Source organism: Lolium rigidum, chromosome 5 (assembly GCF_022539505.1).
Source record: "Lolium rigidum isolate FL_2022 chromosome 5, APGP_CSIRO_Lrig_0.1, whole genome shotgun sequence".
Lineage (NCBI taxonomy): Eukaryota > Viridiplantae > Streptophyta > Magnoliopsida > Poales > Poaceae > Lolium > Lolium rigidum.
In genome coordinates, this window is record NC_061512.1 from 179,169,171 (window position 1) to 179,193,063 (window position 23,893).

The 23,893-nt window shown below is 42.4% G+C and overlaps 2 protein-coding genes across 5 annotated transcripts; both read left to right on the top strand.

The window, feature by feature from the left end:
- Positions 1 to 5,363: 5,363 nt before the first annotated feature.
- Positions 5,364 to 11,903, top strand: LOC124654488 (ABC transporter A family member 7-like). 4 transcript variants are annotated; one of them, XM_047193488.1, is made up of 18 exons: positions 5,365 to 5,558; positions 6,070 to 6,454; positions 6,553 to 6,635; positions 6,718 to 6,859; positions 8,126 to 8,239; positions 8,440 to 8,564; positions 8,660 to 8,818; positions 8,917 to 9,079; positions 9,187 to 9,312; positions 9,393 to 9,476; positions 9,559 to 9,923; positions 10,006 to 10,206; positions 10,300 to 10,409; positions 10,506 to 10,590; positions 10,738 to 10,866; positions 10,958 to 11,063; positions 11,169 to 11,257; positions 11,329 to 11,901. In XM_047193488.1, exons 1-18 carry the CDS (start codon positions 5,484 to 5,486, stop codon positions 11,626 to 11,628), a joined length of 2,841 nt encoding a protein of 946 aa, XP_047049444.1. In that variant the 5' UTR covers positions 5,365 to 5,483; the 3' UTR covers positions 11,629 to 11,901. The 4 variants fall into 4 exon arrangements, with proteins under 4 accessions (XP_047049442.1, XP_047049443.1, XP_047049444.1 ...); XM_047193486.1 differs by having other exon boundaries at positions 5,364 to 5,558; positions 10,300 to 10,590; positions 11,329 to 11,903; XM_047193487.1 differs by having other exon boundaries at positions 5,364 to 5,558; positions 6,562 to 6,635; positions 10,300 to 10,590; positions 11,329 to 11,903.
- Positions 11,904 to 15,994: 4,091 nt separating this feature from the next.
- On the top strand, positions 15,995 to 23,252 carry LOC124652209 (serine/threonine-protein kinase PBL34-like). The gene is made up of 6 exons (XM_047191227.1): positions 15,995 to 16,256; positions 20,915 to 21,252; positions 21,365 to 21,500; positions 21,655 to 21,791; positions 21,896 to 22,019; positions 22,546 to 23,252. Exons 1-6 carry the CDS (start codon positions 15,995 to 15,997, stop codon positions 23,055 to 23,057), a joined length of 1,509 nt encoding a protein of 502 aa, XP_047047183.1. The 3' UTR covers positions 23,058 to 23,252.
- Positions 23,253 to 23,893: the final 641 nt, after the last annotated feature.

Sequence of the window (23,893 nt, forward strand, 5' to 3'; positions counted from 1 at the left end):
GGCTGCAGCCCATCTACATTTAACAGATGCTACCTCCAAATATTAATTCGGCGATCCAGCGCTGCGAGTACTCCTACTAGGTACGCTAATTTTTGGACCATTCTTAGCTAGGGCACCGGTCTACGTACCGGACCTGTACGGTGTATTTTTGATGGTCGGGGTACAATTATGTATAGTTCGTTCGATGCACCGTAAAATCTCACTTGAGAATATACGAGAGCGCATTTTCATCCCGTCTGTCGCCGTACGTAAATACGTGCTGTACACTGTACGTAGTACCAGCTACCGCTACTTCCAGATCGAATGGTGATCGATCTCTCATTTCTGCAGCTAGCTAGGATCAGTTATGTCATCTTAAAAAAAAGGATCAGTCATGTCGGATCCTTGATACATAAGCAAGCAGGCTACATCATATACAATGCCAGCAACAAAAACGGCAGTATATATAATCGCTCCTCCATATAATACATCTTTGATGAATTGATCAGCTGGCCACATAAAGGACGTACGCTCCGGATCCATGAACAGAAGACCTAGCGCCTATAGCTAGCTGGAGAGGGTGAGGTGGCGGTGAGCGGCAAGACGGCCATTACGGCCATTATTTGTTTTGGGCCATTCTGTGACGCTCGATTAATGCACGCGTACGCGTACGTACGTCCAGGACAGCGCAATATCTACTTAGAGTAAGTACAATAAAGTCCAGTCAGCTGACTATAAGACATTAAATAATATATTTTAGATGAGTTGGAGGAGAGAGAAGAGGAGAGAGAAAAAAGGTGGGCTACTATCAAGGAAAAAATAGCGCGCTATAACAAAATAGTATGGATCTAAAAATACGCTATTAGCATGTTATAGCGTGCTATTAACGCGAATAGCGCGCTATAGCGCCGAAATAGCGTAGCGTCGGCTCTTCGGATATGCTATAGCGTGCTATTAGCGTTGGAATAGCGCGCTATTTTTTTCCATAGCTACTATGCAATAGCCAGCTCTTGCACGTGCTCCTAGGCACTTTGTGAGAGTGAAAGGTGGACCATATATTAGTAAAGTACTATACATGTTAGCTATATGATGACTACAAATGATATTGCATCTTGTTATAGCCAGCAGTTGACTATACTATTGGAATTGCTCTTAGCTAAGCTAGCTGCCTAGCTCCTCGTTCTACGCGGAAAAAAAACTAGCTCATCGTACGCCGAAATACATTTTGCCACTGCATCATGCTGATCAAGGTTGAAATCTCACATGGATGTTTTCTACTTCCTCCATCCCATATCCTACAAAAGATGTCTTAGATTTATCTAAATTGAGATGTATCTAGATACTATCTAGTAATATGTAATACATTTAAATTTAAATAAATCTAAGATAATTTTTATGTGACGGAGGGAGTACTTAAAAAATTGGTAAACTACATTTGAGCACTTCTTGGATAATTTCCAGAAAGGACGGCACTCCTTTCTTCCGTAACTAAACTATCAATTCGGTTCGCTTCTTTCTGTGAAAATTGCTGCAAGTTCAGTTAACCATAAGCAGCTATCATATGGTATCTCAATTCTCAGAGCAATATGTATTGGGCCGGGTTTCCAGAAGAGCAAAGTCTGCCTAGCAGGTCCCAGTATACATGTGAGTATGGAATGTATTGGATTTGGCCCTTTGGCCCATTTAGACTACCAACTCTTGAAAAACTCAAAAAAAAAAAAAACATATTATAACCAACACGACATGTATCCTGACACCAATTAGAATGAGGCAGAGACCAGACTGTACTGTTAGAGCATCTCCAACGAGACCGTAAACTAGTGATGCGCTAAAAAACCCGTCAATATATAACGCGGAACGCGTTTTTGCGCCCTCTAGACGCTGCAAAATAGACCGCGCTGTAAATATTTTAGTGCGCGCGGCAGTTTGCGCTATCCAGAGCGGTATATTTGGCGCTCCGGCTAGCGCGCTGTATTTTGGCACAGCGATTCTTCCCACCGCGAAAAAACCGACTGTGAAACTTCTTGGCCTCGCCTCCACGCTGCGAGGAGGAGCTCCGCCAGCCGCGCCCAGCCTTGCCCAGCCCTCCGCACTGCGACTACCTCCTCCACGCCCCCGCCGCCGCCGTGCTCGCCTACCTCCTCCACGCCCCCACCGCCGCCGTGCCCAGCCCGCTCTCCCTCCGCGCGCCGCCGGCTAAGACGCCCTTCCTGCCCCCCGCCGTCCGCCCGGGCCCCCCGCCGAGGCGCGCCACCGCCGCGGGCGCGTTCTCCGCGGCCGCCGTGGGCCCCATCGCGGCGTCGCTGCTCGAGGGCCCCGTGCTGCTCTGGGCCGGAAGGCTGTGCGTCTACTACGCGCTCATCCACGTCGGCCTCGCGGGATCCCCGCGCAATCCCTTCCTCTCCCACGGTAACACGCCATGAATGAATGATGCGGCTGTATCCATGTGAAGCTGCAGTAGAGTTGTACAATTTAGTTGATTTTTTCAGATTTATTTGTGATCTGTTTAATCTTGTTTGTCGTATGTATGTTGAAGAAACTTGTTTGTGCAACTCTATTTTACAGCCTTTGCTAAAGGACTGTTTTTTGGCTTCTTAGTTGCGCTATAAAATAGAGCCTCCGGTAAAGCTCGCGACTGCGTCGCGCGCTGTATCCGAATCGAGCGCGCTGCAAACAATTATGCAGCGCCAAATTTTAGAGCCTTTGTTGGAGATGCTCTTAGGCCACGAAGAGGCAAAACTTAATCTGTTATCTTGATCAGGAATTTAACTTAAAGTTTTGGTTCCCTTCATTGTCTCTAGGTTGCAAGATAATGACTATTTGGTTGGCTTCGAAAACCAAAGTAATAGATGTGGAGAACTGATCATATGAATGACCATTAATGTCCTTGAAGAGATTTTAGTGTGGCTGGATGTGAGATTGGCTTTTCAGAACCTGGATGCATGTGAACCCACTTTTCCAAAAGTGTGTTTGTGATGTAAAAATATGTTTTAAAAATCGAAACATAAAATGCGTGCAAGGGTGATCTCAAACATGTGTCCTGGACATGAGTTTCGTGACGAAAAAACCTTTTATTTTACCTCAGCAAAAAAGTGAAATTTTGCAGGACTATATAGCAGTAAATATATGACGTATTTTGTCTTTTTTAGATTCTGAAATAAAAAAAGTGGTTTCTCCACGAAAACTTTCTACGCACACATGGAACATGCATACGTATCCCGTTATTTTTATTTCAGAATTTTTTAACATTTGGAAAATACATTTCCCACCTGGGTTCACGTGCACCCAGGTTCAACTGGGACTTTTCCGGCTGGATGTGCCATTTTGTTTTATCGTTCCACTCTTGGTAGGAGCATGCTATGATACAGTTGGCAAAGAGTCAGATATGCAGTTAAATGCGAGGAAGAAAAGCATGTCTTCAAAGGACAAGATCCACTAATATGGTAATAGTTCATCCATTAAGTATACTGCTCTTTCTGCATTATGTGCTATTGTGTCAATAGCTGTAGCCAGCAATTACCTTCAATAGCCTTTTTAAATTGGTAATAGTTCATATATGCATATATTAGTTCTATCTCTTCATTTTGTATGCCTGCTAGATTAATTCTCCCTTATTCTGTTGCTGGCAGTGCTCTGTGTTTTTAGTGTTTCTATTTCACACGTCCAACATGATATTTCTCACTAGCATAAAATGCCTAAACGTTCTCGAGTGCATGATCAGGAAACATATGATTTTTTTAGACCAATAAAATATTTTCTCTAGCAGGTTAATTTCATAAAACTTTCAAAATACTATATCTTAACTAATTACTGTGTGTGATATCTTGTGTGCCTGGACTACCAGGTATGAACAGCAAACATGAGGTTTCTGGATTTCACTAGTGCAATAATATTTCCAGAAAGATAAGTTACATGTCAGTGATACCTTGCCCAATTTAGCGTGTGCATGGAAAGAACTACACTTGAACTAGGCTACTAGCAGGTATCAAACTATCATGGGATTTCTATATCCCAGAAACAAAAGTGAAAGCTTCACATCTCAGAAATAACATGGTCTCTTGTTCCCTGCCATGTGTTGCTCACAAGGCCAAGGATGCTATTAATAGTGTCGTGCCTAATGCTACCAAGAGTTCCACCAGGGAACACAAGAAGGCACTAGGGCTAATGGATTAACATTGTTCTGCTCTAGACAATATTCTGGTCTGTAATAACTTAGTTAATGTGATTTTGCTAGAACACGCTCAGCATTATTCAGGATGTCCTTTTGCTTTACATGTACTGTGTTATTTTCGATGTTAATTACAAAGTTTGGAACAAGATCAGTCAGTACTGGATGGTAATTTCCTATAATTGTTGGTTGTTGATGTTACGTTGTTGTGGCGAACCTGCTGCTTTTAGATGCTGGTCATATTTAACTTGGTTATTCTCTCATTGATTAAAGTACAAATTACAAGCAAGTTCATTTCCTTCCATGAGATTCAATGTGAAATTGAGATTCACATAAGCATCAGTTATTCACTGCACATCCACATCACATTATGTGTTGTATGACCAAGAGCAACAGAAAAAACACCAAAGCACGTACATGTGCTTTTTTATTTGCCTCCATATTCACCAATCTTTTTCTGTGTTCTTCTCACAGGCGGATCTCATCTTGCATTTCGTCAGCATCCCCTTGCCAAACTCCTCAGCTAACGAATTGTCCTCCTTCAAACACCGTCATTCTAGCGAAGGTCCAAGATCAATTGCTTAAAAACATATTATTCTGATCATGCCACCCCCTAAAAGAAGAACCATTTCCTGAAGACATGCTCTCGACACATGGGGAAAATCCAAATATGGCTAATTTAGAACCGGAACTATAGTGGACATACCTGGGATGCCATGAACCCAATAGCCCTGGCATGTTCCTCACACAGTCGTGTAATTCCCATCATGTAATTTGACCTTTTCAAATTTTCTCAGATTTTTTTCAACATATTTTTTTAAAATATTTATTTTGTTATTCGTTGTATGGACGGCCGGGGCAACGCGCCCCTTGTTATTTTGTTATTGTTGGTGCACCTAATTGAACCTAGCTTATTTAGATTTGTTTTGCTTGTAAAATAAAAATATTTTAAATTAGACAAGGTACAAACCAAACTAAGTGAACCTGCCCAATAAAAAGTCTAGATACATGTAAAGAAAGAGCTAAAAGGTAAATAAAAGGGCTATGAATTTCTGAAGGTGCCAACTCGCACCTGATGCACCCATGCACGACAAGTCCAGGTACAGCACATATTCTCTTTTATATTTTGGATATAAGATCCGGGGTTTTGGTTGTTTAAATAGCGTGGCCCCCTGATTCGTGAAGATAAATTGGCGGGAGTCTGGTAACTGATGTCTATATAAGTGGGCAAAGTTCAATCCTTTGATCGGTTTCGTGTCGATTCCCAACTCTGAACGCCTCGGGCCGTCTTTCCCCCTTTCTCTGCTTCAGACCTAACCATCTTCCCCATCTTCGCATGGATACGCTGAGGCGCCCAGCGAGTTTCCTGACGCAGGCCAACGCCCTGCTCCGCAAGAACATCTGCCTCCAGGCACGGCTCCGTTTCTCTCCCTCGCGCTTGTTCGTTTTTCACTACTATCTGCCTGTTTCTACTTTCCTGATGCGTTACTTTGGGTGCGCCCGCTAAGTGCTTGTGAATATTCCTGCACGGTTCTTGGAGTTGCGGCAGGTGGATCGAGCGGAAAAGGTGCCCGTCAATCTGGTGTATTTTGAGGCGCCTGTGAAATTTTAGCTCAAGTGGGGTTTAGTAAAGATCTATTGGGGATCGGGCCAACTGTTTTAGGAGAGTCCATGGATAAGAAGCCTTTCGAGCGACAGCATGATGTGCATGGAGCAAGATATGTTTTTGAAAATCTTGATGTCCTTTTAGGATTTCACGCAATGTTTGTGGAAAACCACTCACCAGATAGATGTTGTTATGCGCCTTTTTGTTTTTCCTGTCAAAATATGGGCAGCATCTGATTCTGTTTTTTCTACTTCTGAGTTCCTCCTCTATGATGGAGAATGCAGTATCTGATTACACCTTCATAACTACGATGCAGAAAAGGAACTGGAAGACAAACATTGGCATCACCTTCTTCCCAGTCATCATCTGCGTTCTGCTTATCGTGCTCCAGAACATCATCAACAGCGAGCTCGACAAGCCCAAGTACAGATGTGGCTGCGCCTGTGTCGAGACCGACATAAATGGAACCTGCAAGAGGAGGGAGTGTGGCGTCCAATACTCGACACTGGAGCAGGTCTGGAACTGCGCAATTCCCAGCCCGCCCCGGTGGCCGGCCCTGATTCAGGTTCCCCAGCCTGAGTCCCGAGCTGTCAAAACAGTCTCCCAGCCATTTGATGATTTGCCTGATCCCTCATGCCGTGATTCCTGGTCTTGCCCCGCCAGCGTCCTCATCACTGGAAAGGACCGATACTTTGCTGAAAGTACGTGCTGCCACAATACAACTCAATTCATATCAGCTGTTCATAATTAAGACCAATGTGCCTTGTGTCTTGAGTACTAACCATTTTCCAATCGACAGGTGTTGCAGGAGGTCTATTTCCTGCTTTCTCTCCCACTCTTAATGTGACGGATTATCTTGATGCGCTATCCAGGATAGTTGTTGTAAGTTTCTCTCGTAATTATTAGTATGCAGGAATTTTTGTGTTTTGCTTACCCAAGTACTGGTTGGCTTGATTTGTCTTAGGGTTCAGACACTGCGCCATGGTATACACAATTGCTAGAGCCTGCATTTTCTTCGGATACCATCTATCTGCTTCAGCCTCAGTGCGTGCCCTACTTATCGCAGACCATTTCATATAGAGCTAGGGGCATACCCCTTCAGCTAAGTAAGTTAAAGTTTCCTTCCATTTGATACCGAATTTACAATTTTGTGTTGGGAAACTTAAATTGCTGAATCGGGCAGCAGCTTAAGTGTAGGGATGTGATCTTGCGCTGTTCACGTTAAACTTTATTTGCATTTGAAGGAGTTCTATATAGATGCATATTCGAGAAAACAAAAGGACCCATCAAAGACTGAACTATTGATGGTCCACATCTTTATCGAAAAAGATGTGGACCATCAATAGTTCAGTCTTTGATGGGTCCTTTTGTTTTCTCGAATATGCATGTGTTCTGCACATCTTTGTATTAGAAAGAAGAAGCTACGGGGTGAAAAATAAAATAAAAATCTCTAGGCTTGAAAATGACCAACAAACATAAAAGACGATGAAAAAAAATACAGATACAGCCAAAAGTCCAAAACTATGCAAATGCTAGCCACTTTGGATTTTGGACTAGCAGAACATACCTTATATAGCTCCAAGTGCCAGGTGACCGCGAGTACCTTTCATGGGTCTTATGTTGAAATATTGACAACGTGTTGAACTTAATTAATGCTCTTTTGTGCGGAATTGGCTAAGCCTGTATATATCTAGGAAACATACTTGTATGTAAATATCATTATGCTCTGTACTTAAGAGTGACTGGCTTCCATTTAGCATTAGCAGGGCTGCATACTAGTGATAAATGTAGTGGTTTAGAATGTAGGGCCAGAGCAAATTGAGAGCTATTGCGGTGATAGAGGCCAAGAGAGCGATGATTGTGGGTACTATTGCGATGGTAGCAACTAAGATAGCAGCTGTACCGATGTGAAAGTAGAACTTCAAGATTTTTTTGCAATATATATGTGTACTATGGCGGTAAACAAATGCATTGTATTAATTCCATGTTAGTTTTATACAACAGACCTTTTTATATATACAAGTAACTCAAGATGATGAATCTTTTCGTAAATTGGTGTGCAAATATAGCACTTGCTCTATCACTTGCTATCCAGTATCCATTATAGTGAATAATCCTCTCCAAAGACTATGAACCTGCTATCTTCTATTTAAAACATGGATCATTATAACTCATAGTTCACTATGTTTTCTTGTTTGCTTTCACAAAGTGAATCTTGTATTTCGTATGGTATCTATTTTAATGACTAATCGGTACTGAGTTTTAGTGTAGCATGTGTTTGAAAATAACAATTAGACATGTTCCTCTTTCGTTTGGACTCTTTCTTAGGACTGCTATGATTGCAGCTCTGATGTGTTTATGAAATGAACCAGATATACAGTGTGTTGAAGGTGTGATGTTATGGCGAGAGAGTACATCGGTTATCAATGATGAATTATTAAAGGGTTATAAACAAAAAGGAGGAAAAATAAACGAGTTTATTGCAGGTTATATTTCTATCTTGTTAGCTCCAAATTTTGGCCTCTTTGCATTTGTAATGGATTTGCACAGCAGTGAGATTCTGGTGTGCGATTTCCTAATACCTTCTGAGAAGCTGTCCCTTAAAACATGATGAGCAGCTCATTTGAACATATGACAACACTTATTTGCATCCATGCATACTGTAAAGTTTCCTTATTCTTTGCAGGTTATGACTTCTTGAGTACAACAGAATTTGGACTTGGTATAAATGTTTTGTACAACTCTACATATAACGATAAAACTGCATATTCATTTATCGCAGCATTACGAGTTCCACGCTTGGTGAATGCCGTATGTGCTTTGCTTCCCATTAATTCATATCTGGCTAATTTCATTGTATTCTGGAACTTGGCAACTTTTTTCTACTTCATCTTTCTTTCCTATAGGTATCCAACGCATATCTCAAATATATCCGAGGACCTGGGGTGGAAATGCGACTTGAATATGTAAAAGAGATGCCCAAAGTTGGAACAAGTTATAGGTTCGACCTCTCTTCTCTTCTCAGTGCGCTATTCTTCACATGGATCGTTGAACTGCTTTTCCCAGTGAGTATGATGAGATGCAACATTCCTTAATTACATTGAAAAAATGGCTGAACGTGTTACAATATCATTAAAGCTAGCAAATTAACTCTCCTTTCTAGGTTATGTTGGCATATCTGGTGTATGAGAAGCAACAAAAGCTAAAAATAATGATGAAGATGCAAGGTCTGAAGGATGTACCTTACTGGATGATATCTTATGCTTATTTCTTTGTTCTATCAGTTGTCTATATGACATGTTTTGTGATTTTTGGATACTTCATAGGTACTGAACTTCCACACTTTATTCATGAGTATTCTTGAAATAACCAGTTTACTCGTGAAACTGCTTTTGCGGAAACAACTATATGTATTTCACCTTGTTTTGTGCAGGTCTCAATTTCTTCAGACTCAACAACTATGGCATACAGTTTGTTTTTTTCTTTGTCTACATAAATTTACAGATTGCTTTTGCCTTTTTTGTGGCATCTTTCTTTTCATCTGTCAAGATAGCCACAGGTCAGTGACTTAAACATGCAACATCTAAGTCAAAATTTTCTTCTTACAAATGACAAACTTGGTGTATTTTCTTGCTGCAGTGATTGGTTACATCTATGTATTTGGATCTGGTTTACTAGGGGCATTTCTTTTCCTATTTTTTATTGAGGACAAAACCTTTTCCGGTAAGTTGCTAGCTTAGCGGTAATCTGCAATCCCATTTAAATTTTATGGCCATGCGTTAACAAGGTTGTGTTCTCTACTCAGGTATCTGGGTATTAGTTATGGAGATTGTCCCAGGATTTTCGCTCTATCGAGGACTGTATGAGCTTGGTCAATACGCATTTGCTGGAAGTGCTACGGGATCCAGTGGCATGATGTGGGGAAATTTGAAAGACCCAGTCAACGGAATGTGTGATATCTTGATTATAATGACTGTAGAATGGGCATTACTGCTCGTGTTAGCATTCTATTTGGATCAAATGTCTTCAGTAGGTGGTAGTGTCAGAAACCCCTTACTCCTCTTTCGATCTTCACAGAAGAAGCATGCACCATCATTGCATAAAAGTAGCTCTGCGCAACAGGATTCTAAAGTAATCGTTAATATGGAGAAAGAAGATGTTGCTCAAGAAGTAGGTTACCTGCCATACTTTATCACTTCCAGCTTTTTCTACGGCACATTTTATTAAAACTCTTGTGTTGATCTCTACTCAGCGACGACTAGTTGAGCAATTATTGATGGACCGCAATGCAAACGAAGCTGTGATCTGTGACAACCTCAGGAAAATGTATCCTGGAAGAGACGGAAACCCAGACAAGCTGGCTGTTCGAGGATTATCTTTGGCCCTACCAAAAGGGCAATGCTTCGGAATGCTTGGCCCTAATGGAGCTGGGAAAACATCATTCATTAGTATGGTATAGTACTGAAACAGACGGTAGCTTTTTTACTGTAAATTGCATAACGTCTTGGCACACACCTTGATTAACTTCGCTCTGATCTTTCCTCAGATGGTTGGGCTTACTAGACCTACATCTGGCACTGCTTATGCTCATGGAATGGATATAACAATGGATATGGATGACATATATACAAATATGGGCGTGTGCCCTCAGCATGAGTATTTACTGAAACTTATACTTTTCTGGCCATGTGCTCTTTTCCCCGCATCAGATTGCCTTCTTTCTCATTGTAACTGGTGGTGTCTGAAATGCAGCTTACTTTGGGAAACATTAACGGGAAAAGAGCATCTATTCTTTTACGCTAGATTGAAGAATCTCAAAGGTGCTGCATTAGTGAAGGTACCTCTAATCTGTGTAACTTTGTTTGAGTGTAGTATTTGCATCTCATTGTTGGAGAACTCTATTTAGCATCTCAGTTTATGTACAGTATTATTCTTCAGTATCGCTGGCCTTAGTTAAACACATTGGTTTTTCTTCCACAATCAGGCTGTTGATGATTCTCTTAAAAGTGTAAATCTGTTTCATGGTGGAGTTGGTGATAAGCAAGTGGGAATGTACAGCGGAGGCATGAAGAGAAGGCTCAGTGTGGCAATATCATTAATTGGAGACCCCAAAGTATTATTCTTGATTTTATGTTTCAAGTTTTACCCATATCCTATAAATTCAATCCCAAGTTGGTTATGAAACTGAAGGAAACTTTCCTTAGGTTGTTTACATGGACGAACCGAGCACAGGGCTAGATCCAGCATCAAGAAATAACCTGTGGAACATTGTGAAGGAGGCCAAGAGTAACTGTGCAATTGTTCTCACAAGTAATTACTTTTCCCTGTCCACCCATACAAAATCCTAGACTCTCAAGTTCACCACTTTACTGCGTCTGAAAATAACAATGAATATTGATTAAATTTATCTGACAGCACACTCGATGGAGGAGGCAGAAGTACTTTGTGATCGACTTGGCATATTTGTTGATGGAGAGTTCCAATGCATTGGAAACCCTAAAGAGGTACATTATACCTTCTTGAATCACACAAATTTCTGTAGAAGCACTTCTAAATTATTTGCCACTACATGCAGCTAAAGGCGAGATACGGAGGTGCGTACATATTCACAGTCACAACATCTCCAGAACAAGAGTCGGAAGTTGACAAGCTAGTGCGTCACCTGTCTCCAAGTGCAAACAAGATCTACCATCTTTCTGGGACCCAAAAGTTTGAACTGCCGAAGCAGGAGGTGAGAATAGCCGATGTTTTTCGTGCAGTTGAGGTTGCGAAAAGCAGGTTCAGCATACATGCCTGGGGCCTCGTTGACACTACCTTGGAGGATGTGTTCATCAAGGTTGCCAAGGGAGCGGAGGTGTTCAATGATGTTGCGTAGATTGTGACTTAGAGAGTGTATTCGTCATGGACGGCAGGAGACCGCAACCCCTAGCTTGCACTCCATGTGGCCCCGTACATAATCTGCTGAACTTATAGCATATAGGTTCTGTTAGGGTAAATATTCATAGCATAGAGATTTTTTGTAGGGTGAAAGTAGCATATAGTAGGTGGTTACGGGAAAAACAGATCTCTTCTGGTCGAGAGAAGCGAGAGAAAAAAAACAGAAACAGAATTTTTGAAGGTAAAGAGAAACAGATTCTTGATAGTGTTGTTGAAGAATAAAATCGGCGGCTACTTTAGTTTGTCAAATTATTACCTGAATATTTTCTGAAAGTGAAAATTCCATTCTCATGTCTAAGCATTCTTTCCGCCACTGTATGTCGTAGCAGTACTGCATTTCGCTGGTACTTGCGTCTGTATCTGTGTTTGGTAGTGAATTTGACTAGAGGTTCTACTACACCTGTGAAACTACTATTACCCCAAACTCTTTGTGCATAACTTTTTTTTTTGGATGGAGGGGACATATATAAAGATGAACTAGACCAATGTTTCGTTTTGGCTTGTGTATTGGATAGCTGAAAACGATACTTACATAAATATGATGTTTTGAACTTAATTTCTTGTTTAAATTTTATAGCTTTTACAACCTATATATTTCGTAAAAAAATTAGCAGACGTTGAAAATTATGTACTCTACATAGTTTTCTCTCAGAAAATATTTTTATAAGAAGCGAGGTGCTGCCTAGTAAAGCACAGTACTCTAGTGTTTTCACTAGTTTTCCTCTGGATACTATACATATAGCAAGTGTACAGAAACCAACGACCAAACCGACTTAAGTTTTACAAACAGTATTTTAAAAGGTTTTTTTTTTCAGTGAACGTAGTTTCTCACGTACGAAATCAACGGAAAGAACCAGGCAGACATGGCATGCGACAGCTATTTGGGATTAGTCTAAGGCCGTGATTTGCGGTGTAAGCAGCAGTGGCATGTGAGATCCGTCAGCTAACGACGTACATGCCCTGACGGTGCTTTCTGGTGGTCATCTTGCGTGACATGTGCGCTTTCGTATTTCTTCTTGCAGACGCGTCTTGACTTGGTCTCGTGGCGGCACGGTCAGTCAAAATATATATGCTCCGTAGATGAATTCGTCTTTTTTTTGGCGATGAATGTATGAAGTTCTTGGCTTCTGCATGTGAGAGTCCATGTGTGCATGCCACCTCAGTCAACGAGAATGCGCCTACCTTTGCAAGACTAACGTGTACTCCCTTGGTCCCATGTCTGAGATTTAGATGTACCTAGATGCTTATTTGATAATAATGTGTGCTTTATTACTCGAAAAACAAACATTACACCCAACCTCCACCTTATTAGGATGCACACAGCCGGATGCGCACAGCTGTAAAGATTCAGTTATTACAAACCAAAGAAAGATGAAACTCTCAAGAAACGTGTTCAATAAATGAAATAAAGCGTTGCTATGACGAAGGAGGGCCAATTCGCAGATCACATTGTCATCCATGTTGGAAAAAAAAATATTCTCAACGTATCCTCCAACTGTGTAGATACCTCTGTAAAGAGGTATCGATGCTCCGTAAAGGGAGCGTAGCTGTGCAACGGTATATGACATGCAAACGAGAAGAACATTTATTATTAAAAACCTTGTCATTTCTACATAACCATAGCGACCAAATAACGGTAATCACTCGCATCCTAATAAGTAGCTTAAAAGTGGTGGGTATAAGGTAGACCATATTTGGATGGCTAACTATATAGATCTGGCAAAAGAACATTGGAAGAAAAAATGTTTTATAGTCTCGTTTCTGATGATAAAAGATCACATTTTTTTTCTTCCATGCTAATTATGTTTTGCAAGGTTGATTTTGGTGAGAATCACCCCACGATGAAGATACCACACAAATGCCTTAGTTTTTTAGTAGTATCTTCATCTTTCAGATTTTCAAATTATTATCGGCAGGGATATCAGGTTGGTTTAAAGCGTTGTACATAGAGGCCACTGAGAGTAAGGTTCCAACGAAAAAACCCGGAACCCTGCGACAACTGGACCGATTCCAGACGTCGTAACAAGTCATTCCATGATACTTGTCTAGGCCCAATGAGATTTCATCGGAACTGACACATTAAGTGTGGAAGTTAGTGTATCACTCTTATGTCGCACAATATTGTACAATGTCGGTTATTGTTCTCGATGCGTGGCATTACCTAGACATTTATCCTACCAGAATCTTATCTTTGATTCATCCTTAATGGAGAAAGAACAATATGGGAAGAAGAACTTCTTCGCCGGACCTACCCAAAAATGGGAGTCTCTAAGTTTCCAATTAACCTAAGACAACACATTTGAGCCGATGTACTTTCTCCTAAGGAGGATTTGCCAGATTCTTTTCTCGGTAAGTAATTTAAACAACCACTTAACTAGTAGGGCCCCGTTCTTGATCTCGAGGACTTGAAGACTTGAATACCAAGACCTAGATTCTTGATCTTTGGGGTGGCAAACCACGCTCCATTTCGCAAATCGATATTTACGCCTATCACTATCCCCTTGCTAGAAGAATTTTAATCGGAAGTAATCCAATCGTTTCAAGGCTCCACTAGGAAGTTGGAAGAAAGATATCCATTCGTTTTAAGGCTCCTCTAGGAAGTTGGAAGAAAGATATCATGTACATCACCATATTGCTTAGTACTAAATTGATAAGGCTCCTCTAGTAATTTGACTTTTCAGCTACTTAATCTAATTTGTAATTATTCCTCCACCATTTTCCATTCGGCTATGGTAAGTCTTCGATAATAAATCAGAATTCCCAAATAGCTAATAGAAAAATGGCCTTGCCCGCAACTAAATAACTCAGCATATAGGTCAGCATGATCGTGAGGCTCACCGAAACAAAACAACTCACTCTGATGGAAATTTATCTTTAAACCTGATAATTTTTTGAATGCTGAAAGTATTAACTTTACGTTCTTCCCTTTTCAATGTCATGTTCCATAAAAATAATTGTATCAACCAGATGAGCAATCACACCTTCAATTTGACCATCACATTTCACATGTTCAATCATGATATCTAGCATACCAGTCACTATGTTAAACAACATTGGTGATAATGGATCACCTCGTCTAAGCCCCTTCTTGGTTTGAAAGTACTTGCATACGTCATCATTGCCTTTAGTAGCAGCACTTTCTCCCGAGACGAAACTACGGATTAAAGCACGCCACTTCTCAGAAAAATCTTTCATTCTGAAGGTCTGCAGGAGGAAAGACCACTTCACCTTTATCATAGGCCTTTTCAAAGTCAATCTTTGAAATCAACCCATTCATGTTTTTCGATGCAATTCATGAAGGATAACCACACATCCAGGATGTTACGCCCTTGCATAAAAGCAGTTTGTGAAGGTCAAACCACATGAGTACCGTAGTAGTTCAGCCTAATCGAAGCAACTTTAGTTAAAATTTTAAAAGTAACATTAAGGAGATGTATAGACCGGTATTGTTGGATCCAAATATAGACGCATCCAAATTTAGCGTTTAGATATATCTAAATTTGAATAAATATTTAACATGTTTTCATGGGACATGGGAAGTACACACTTCCAATCACAATGTAGCAACTCCAATCGGAAACCAAAAGAGGAAGCTCAGGAAGAAAACACGCACAAGTTTCGTTCAAGAGTAGCTCATCGAAAATTCAAACCTGCCCATCCCGTCTCCGTTTCAAAGAGCCGCCGGCCACGTAGGCGCCACGTTTCCGGCCGCGTCAGCCCCGCGGCGCGCGGGCCCGGCGCCGCACGCTGGAAAAGGCGGCCACGTCGGCCACGTGCTGGGAAAAGAGGCAGGAACATTTGTGCTTTTCCCCCGCTGCCATGTCCCTCCTTCTCTCTCTATCTCCACAATCCATCCATTATTCTCTCGCTTACTATTATTCCCCACTCTCTCTCTCTCTCCTTCCCACTGCTGCTGCTGCCCCGCCAGCCGCCGCCGGAGACGACCGCCGCCGCGTCCCGGGGGTCCCGCCGCTTGCTGCTACGGGTTGCCCGGTAGGTGCGCGTGCCTCATGCGGCGGTCCTGCCACAGGCTCCGTGGGGGTGGTGGTGCTGCGGGAGGAGACGCGCTGGTTTGGCGTGGCTGGTACGTTGGTGCTAGGAGCCGGGTGTGATTCGACGGGATTCGGCGGACGGGGCTCGGTTTCTACGGGCGTGCTTCGGTGGCGGCGGGAAGAGGCGGGGATTCGGAGGTTTCGTGGGGAGGGCGGCCGATCTGGTGGCGCTCGTGCGGGGAGCGAGCTGATTCGGCGCGATTCGGCGGAGCGGCGGCGGGATCTCCGTTTGGTGGTGGTGCTAGCTAGGCCATGGGGCTGGCGCCGCCGGAGCTGGGCCAGTTCGACGGGTGGGAGAGCTCGGGCGAGGAGGAGCGGGAGCGGTGGGGGTGGTGCCGCCGCAGCCGCAGCAGCGGCAGCGGCAGGCGCGGGAAGCGGCTGCCCAGCAAGGGCGGGGACGACGGCGGCGGCGTCGCCACCGGGTGCTGCATCCGGCTGTGGCCGGCGGGGAGCTGCCCGCGCCCGCCGCGCTCCAAGGTCGACACCTCCACCAGCAGCGCCAGCACGCACGGCGGTAATGCCCCTCCCACACCACCCTTGCCCTTTTTTGTGTGTGTGGATAAGCTAGGTATTTTGATATTATAACGGATGTCGTTGTTGGTCTTTTGGTCATAGTTTGTTAGACGGTTAGTAATGCTGATGATGTGTGTGGTCTACTGGTCTGGTCGTTAAAATTGCCGGAGAGCTGCGTGAACTAGGTGTGTATCCAGCTGGGGACGCGCTGCTCTTTGAGGGCGTATCCGTGTCGTCGGGCAATGAATGTACAAATTCGGTTGAAATTGTTGGAGAGCTGCGTGAACTAGGTGCGTATTCAGCTGCGATGCTACTCTTTGGGCGTATCCGTGTCGTCGAACAATGAATGTACAAATGCACCCGTAGCGAGTACAACAAGCCGACAAAACGCATAAATCATCAAGTAGTTGGCAAAACCGTACCAGACATTGAGCGGCGTATCTCTAGATGAGCTGCAGTTCTCAGTATCACCTAGTCATGGTTTTAAAGGCGTCGCCTAAGCGTCGCCTTAGGGACGCCTAAGCGTCCAAGCGCTCCCCCTCCGCCTTACAAAAACGCCCGCCTTAGGCGCCTAGGCGTCCAAAGCGTCCGCCTAGGCGTCGCCTAAGCGTCGGAGCGCCCCCCTTCGCCTTAGGACGCCTTGTCGCCTTTAAAACCATGCACCTAGTAGTTATTAATGTGGAAATTGGAGGATAGAATTCCGGATGAGCAAATGTGTTCATGTGGCATTCATGAGTATCTATTTTTAGAGTAACATGTGGCTATTTCGCCCCACGCAGGTCGCACTAAATTCTGTAGCAGCTGCCGTTTTGGATAATTAGGTGTGGTAACGCATGCCGTTATTGGTCTTGTTCATAGTTTGTTACATGGTTATGATGCTGATGATGTGTGTGGTCTGGTGGTTAAAATTGCTGGAGAGCTGCACTAGGTGCGTGACAAGCTGGGAACACCTCTCTTTGGGCGTATCCGTGTCGTCGAGCAAATGAATGTAGAAATGTACTCGTAGCGACTATGACAAGCCGACAAAACAAATAAATCACCAAGTAGTTGGCGAAACCGTACCGAACATTGAGCGCCATATCTCTAGCTGATCTGCAGTTCTCAATATCACCTAGTTATTAATGTGGAAATTGGAGGATGGAATTCCAGATGAGCAAATGTGTTCATGTGGCATTCATGAGTATCTGTTTTTAGAGTAGCAGTTGGCTATTTCGCTCCGCACAGGTCGCAGGCCGCACTAAATTCTGTAACAGTTGAACGAGAATGATGCACAGGTAAGAAATGCCACTTGCGTCTGGCACGTACATTGGTTGTTGAGAACCTGATTTGTTAGACTCATCCACCTGCCTTAATTTGATAATTATTGTTATCTCCTCAGGTGTGAGTGTGATGTTTAAAAAGTATCCGTGCTGTAAATCATTTTCATTGAGACTGATGGAGATGGATAGTTTAGAATATGCGAAAGATCATGATAGCTGCCTTGTGAAGTTCTTTTAGTTTAGTTGTTAATTATTTGACTGACAAATAATATGTGGTTAGATCTCGGGTAGATACTTCAGGTCTGCTTTTATTAAATTTATATTTTGTGTTGTAGTCCTGTTATATGCACTTGTGCAGACCAGTAGTAATTCTGGTAAAGTGGTTATCATCCGGGTCAGAAAGGTACTCTTTATTTAGTTAATAATACAAAGTAGACAACAAAAGTGATTTTAGAAAGCAACAACTCTAATACCTAATCTCCCTTAGTCTATCATTCTCCATCTGGTAGCTATATTATTATAAAATTGTAGGCATGAAGAAACTAACATGAACAGAAAAATATAAGGGTGAATGGGCCTAGTCAGCTACTGCATTTTCCTTTAACTCGAGGATCGAGGTTACATATCTGGAAATAAAACGCTTACTGAAACAAATTGAAATATATGAGAAAGGATGCCATTTATTATATCCATCGGTATTTTTTTCTGCTATGTACATTAACTTATAACCCTTACAATCACCTTTTGTCAGGTGCTACTTCTTGTAATGAAGAAGGATAAATAAATCATTCTTTCCTTCTCCTCCAGAGAAACCTATTTTTATTTCTTCTAGAAATATCTAAAACGGTTGACTATTCCGCTATGTATTTATTTATGAGATGCTTTGCCTTTTGCGATGCTTGCAAGGTACTACCAGGACATTCTTTTATGAGATTTGTCATTTGTGTAAACACGGTTGATTTGGTAAGTAATAGCCTCTCCTCCGCTGAAATTCTTTGCCAACCTGTCACCTGGATCATTTTGGCTGATCCTCTCCTACCGCATTACTACTTTCTTGCTCTCCTTAGATCTGTCAAGCTAGCAGAAATTGTAACTCTTTCCGATCCAAAAGAGCGTGGATAACCATTTAATTTGTGCCCGCCAGCTTTTTTTTACATGCCTATAATGACATTAATATGCCCTTGTGTGAAACTTTGAGAGAGCTATGTGGGTTTACTTTGATTACTTGGATCCAGATTTGTGGATCCAAGAGCCACTATAAAAGCCATGTGGCTATTCATGAGCCACTAGCCCACTACAAAGATTGTGGAGCTATTTCGCCCCACACAGGTCGCACTAAATTCTGTAACAGTTGCCGTTTTCGATAAGTAGGTCAGATATAACGCATGCCGTTATTGGTCTTGGTCATAGTTTGTTAGATGGTTATAATGCTGATGATGTGTGCGGTCTGGTGGTTAAAATTGCTGGAGAGCTGCACTAGGTGCGTGTCCAGCTGGGGACGCCGCTCTTTGGGCGTATCTGTGTCGTCGAGCTGGACACACAAGCCGACAAAATAAGTAAATCGCCAAGTAGTTGGCGAAACCGTACCGGACATTGTGCGCCGTATCTCTAGCTGAGCTGTGGTTCACCTTATCACCTAGTTAATGTGAAATTGGAGGATAGGATTCTGGAGGAGCAAGTGTTCATGTGGCATTCATGGGTATCTATTTTTAGAGTAGCATGTGGTTATTTCGCCCCACACAGGTCGCAGGTCGCACTAAATTCTGTAACAGTCTAATGAGATTGATGCACAAGTAAGAAATGCCACGTGCATCTGGCACGTACATTGGTTGTTGACGACATGATTTGTTAGACTCAGTCACCTGCCTTATTTTGATGATTTTTATTGTTATCTCCTCTGGTGTGAATGAGATGGTTAAGAAGCATCTGCTTTGTAAATCGTTTTCATTGAGACTGTTTTGTGGATCCATGGATGGAGATAGATAGTTTAGAATTATGAGGGAGATCAAGATAGCTGCCATGTGAAGCTCTTTTAGTTTATAGTTGGTGTCAATTATTTGACTAACAAATAATAAGTGGTTAGATCTCAGATAGATACTTTAGGTCTGCTTTCAATTCGTATGCTATGCTGTACTCCTGTGAAATCTAGTAAGTTGTATGCACTTGTGCATACCAGTAGTAATTTTGTATTTAGTTAATAATCTAAAGTAGACAAGCAAAGTGATTTTAGAAAGCAACAACTCTTATACCTAATCTCCCATAGTTAATTATTCTCCATCTGGTAGCTATATTATTATAGAATTGTAGGCATGAACAAATTAACATGGCACAGAAAAATATGGGGGGGATGAGTCTAGTCAGCTACTGGATTTCCTTTAACTTGAGGTTACATATCTTGGAACTAAAACGCTTGCTGAAACACATAGAAATATATGAGAAAGGACGCCATTTAGCATGTCAATTTGTATTCTTCTGCGATGTATATTAACTTATAACCCCCCCCCCCCTTTGGCAGGTGCTACTTCTCTTAGTGAAGAAGGATAAATAAATCATTCTTTTCTTCTCCAGAGAAACCTAGTTTTATTTCTTCTAGAAATATCTGAAAACGGTTTACTATTACGCTAGGTATTTATATATGAGATGCTTTGCCTTTTGCGATGCTTGAGGTACTGCAAGGTATCTCCACTCGACAAGTACCAGAAATTGATTTGCAGGACATTCTTTTATGAGAATTGTGTAAACCAGTTTGATTTGGTAATTAGTAGCATCTCTTCCGCTGCAATTCTTTGCCAACCAGTCACCTGGATCATTTTGGCTGATACTCTCCAAATCCATCTCTGCTCCACTGATCCTCCCATTCCCCACCTACCCGTGTTACCACTTTCTCGCTCTCCTTAGATCTGTCAAGCTGGCAGGAATTGTAACTCATTCCGGTCCAAAAGAGCGTGGATAACCATAGCAAATTGGAAGGTCTTTAATTTATGCCTGTCAGCTTTTTTTTACATGCCTATAATGCCGTTAATATGCCCTTGTGTGAAACTTTCAGAGAGCTATGTAGGTTTATTTTGGTTACTTAGATCCAGATTTGTGGGTCTGTTCCACAACATAAATAGCTTTGTACAAGTATCTCTAACTCTAGATCATTAGATTATAGTTCATAAACAGATGCTGTGACTCCCAAGCACCATAAAACATCTTTTAGGAAGACTGGTAATAATATGTGAGGTACTTGCATTTAGTTTGTGCTGTCCATGCCCCAAAATTCTTACACTTCACTGTGTCCTTCAACCATTCCTCAGACTTTGTTGTGTAGATTGAATTATGTTTCTGCATATTGTTATTGTACGTACATTCATGTATTATTATGGTATCTAAAACTGTTATTCATGTGATGGAACAGCAGAAAAATCAACAGAAAATGGTAGCAGGAACCAACCAGTTGCATCAGTAGTCTCAGGCTCGACATCTACTAGTAATGCCGAGAGCAGTTCATCAGCATCTAAAGCTGGAGATGACATAAAGGTTTCCTCCAAGTTGCGCAAGTTTGCATTCAATGACCTAAAATGTGCCACACGGAACTTCAGACCCGAGAGTCTTCTTGGTGAAGGAGGTTTTGGGTGTGTGTTCAAAGGGTGGATTGAAGAAAATGGAACTGCACCTGTGAAACCTGGTACAGGTCTTACAGTTGCTGTCAAGACACTCAATCATGATGGTCTTCAAGGGCACAAAGAATGGGTGGTACGTGCTTTGTTACTACAAGCTATGTTTATTTTTATCATGGTGCCTATCCATTCTCATTACGACTCACACTAATTCTGCCCCATATTCTACTTTGTTTTGTTCTTTGCAGGCAGAAGTTGACTTTCTTGGTAATCTTCACCACCCCAATTTGGTCAGATTGATTGGATATTGTGTTGAAGATGACCAAAGATTGCTGGTATATGAATTTATGCCACGCGGAAGTTTGGATAATCATCTATTCAGAAGTATGTACTGAATCATTAAATTTTTCATAAATGTTTTTCCCTTCTGATTATCATATTAGAGGACACGTTCCAACTGTTTGCTCAGTGCTTTCTCAGTTGAAAAACAATAATTAGTAGAAATTTGAACCTTGGGTGGATTATGATTTATTTGTAGGGTCTCTTCCTCTCCCATGGTCCATTAGAATGAAGGTTGCTCTTGGGGTAGCACAGGGTCTTTCCTTCCTTCACGAAGAAGCAGAAAGACCAGTCATTTATCGCGATTTTAAAACATCTAATATACTGTTAGATGCGGTAAGTATTGAATCCATGAATCTTATTTTGCACTGTGGGTCATATGACCCATGTAGTCGCATACTGTTATTTCATATGTTTACATGTGCATTGTGCTCTTGCAGGAATACAATGCAAAGCTCTCAGATTTCGGGCTTGCTAAAGATGGCCCTGTAGGTGACAAAACTCATGTGTCTACTCGAGTAATGGGAACCTATGGGTATGCAGCTCCAGAGTATGTCATGACAGGTAAGTTCTTCAGCGGACATAACTTGCCAACTCTGAAAGAGTGAAAGATACTTACGAAAACAAGTTAGTTGTGGGGATTTAGAGTGCTTTGATAGGTTACGATGCATCATTTGATCTTTGTTATTGATATACTTTAAGATATAGAGATGCTGCTTGTTGGATGACATTGTGATGATAGTAGTAAATGTCGTGGATACGATCTGAGCAATTTCTCGGTATTATACAAAGCTTCGTATAGTAGCTTAGTATTATGTTGGGTTGCAATAAGTCCTTAATGTCCTTGTGTATACTCTTTTCCTGGCAAAAATACAATGTGCTACTAATCCTACCACAAATTAGCTATTTTGGTAACGTAGATCTTCATTGTCTGCATAGTAGAATGCTGTTTGGTTACCTTGTGCAGTTAAAGTTTTCATACCTTTCCCTCGTCTAGTTGTGCCACCTTTGTTGTGATGTTTACTTGATCTCATAATATTTGATGTTTGTTGATCTTGTAACATTTGTTGCATATTTTCCAACTTTTCAGGTCATTTGACATCAAAGAGTGATGTCTACAGCTTCGGTGTGGTGCTGCTTGAGATGATGTCAGGGCGCCGATCGATGGACAAGAACCGCCCAAACGGCGAGCACAACCTTGTTGAGTGGGCACGCCCACTGCTAGGAGAGAGGCAGCGCTTCTACAAGCTAGTTGACCCTCGCTTGGAGGGCAACTTCTCAGTCAAAGGTGCCCAGAAGGCGGCACAGTTAGCACGTGCATGTCTGAGCCGGGACCCCAAAGCCCGGCCACTGATGAGCCAGGTGGTCGAAGCTCTCAAGCCACTGCTCAACCTCAAGGACATGGCGAGCTCCTCCTACTTCTACCAAACGATGCAGGCCGAGAGGATGGCGCACTCGAGCAGCATGAACGGCAGGAGCAGCCATAGCCTCAAGGTGCACGGCTCGTTTGCGCGGGCGAACGGACAGCAGCCGATGAGGAGCATGTCCGATGGCCCCCGCGCTTCCCCGTTCCGCTACTCGCCGAAGCCAAACATGAAATAGGTGGCTCGGCTTGTCGTGAACCTGCATCTGTTCTTCCGATGGAACTTGGGTTGGGGTTAGGGGCGGGTAAACGTTGTTGTGCGACCTGAATTGATCTGTCTGTCTGTCGTGTAGATTTGACATGTGAAGAAGGATATAGGTGAAAAGGGAGATGTAGGTGAGGGGATTTAACCCTTGTGGATGCTTTGCGTTGAAGGATGCTGCTGGTAGACCATCTCTCTGTACATCTCTCTCCAGCGATGGGTAATCTCATCACAGAATAGTCTGTCTTATTTGAAGTTGCTCTCTGGGTAGGCATAGCCTAGCTGACTAGCTGCACACCGCATTTCCTTTCTTGGCTCTTCTTTGTGTAAAGATGTATCTTGCTACTGTAGGATGTAGCAAGCAAAGGCTCCTCACAAGTCACGATGACGCGTAGCGTTTATTTTAGCAATGGAAGGACTGTCCTCTTAGGGTGTGCGTTACGCCATGAACACCGCCGAGATTGGCTTGTATGACAAGGAGGCAATCAGGAACTATCACCTCCAATTGCAATGTCTAGATAGAAATGGTTAGCAACGAAACCGTCTCGAGACATGGTGGTGGTAGTTGGGGCGTACGTATCCTAGGCTCCTAGTAGCCACCAGTTTAGGCACCAGAAGATAAGAGAGAAGAATTCGTTTCGTGGAAACTGATTGGAACGTTCCTTCCTGACTGATAAAAAGCACAGTGCTTAAGATGGGTCCTCTCTTATCTGCAGTTTTTTTTTTTTTCGAATTGTTGGTCCTATCATTGCACAGCTCCATCGCTTTCTTTCTTATCAGCATGTCCAAAGTCCAAACAAGGAGAGGGAAAAG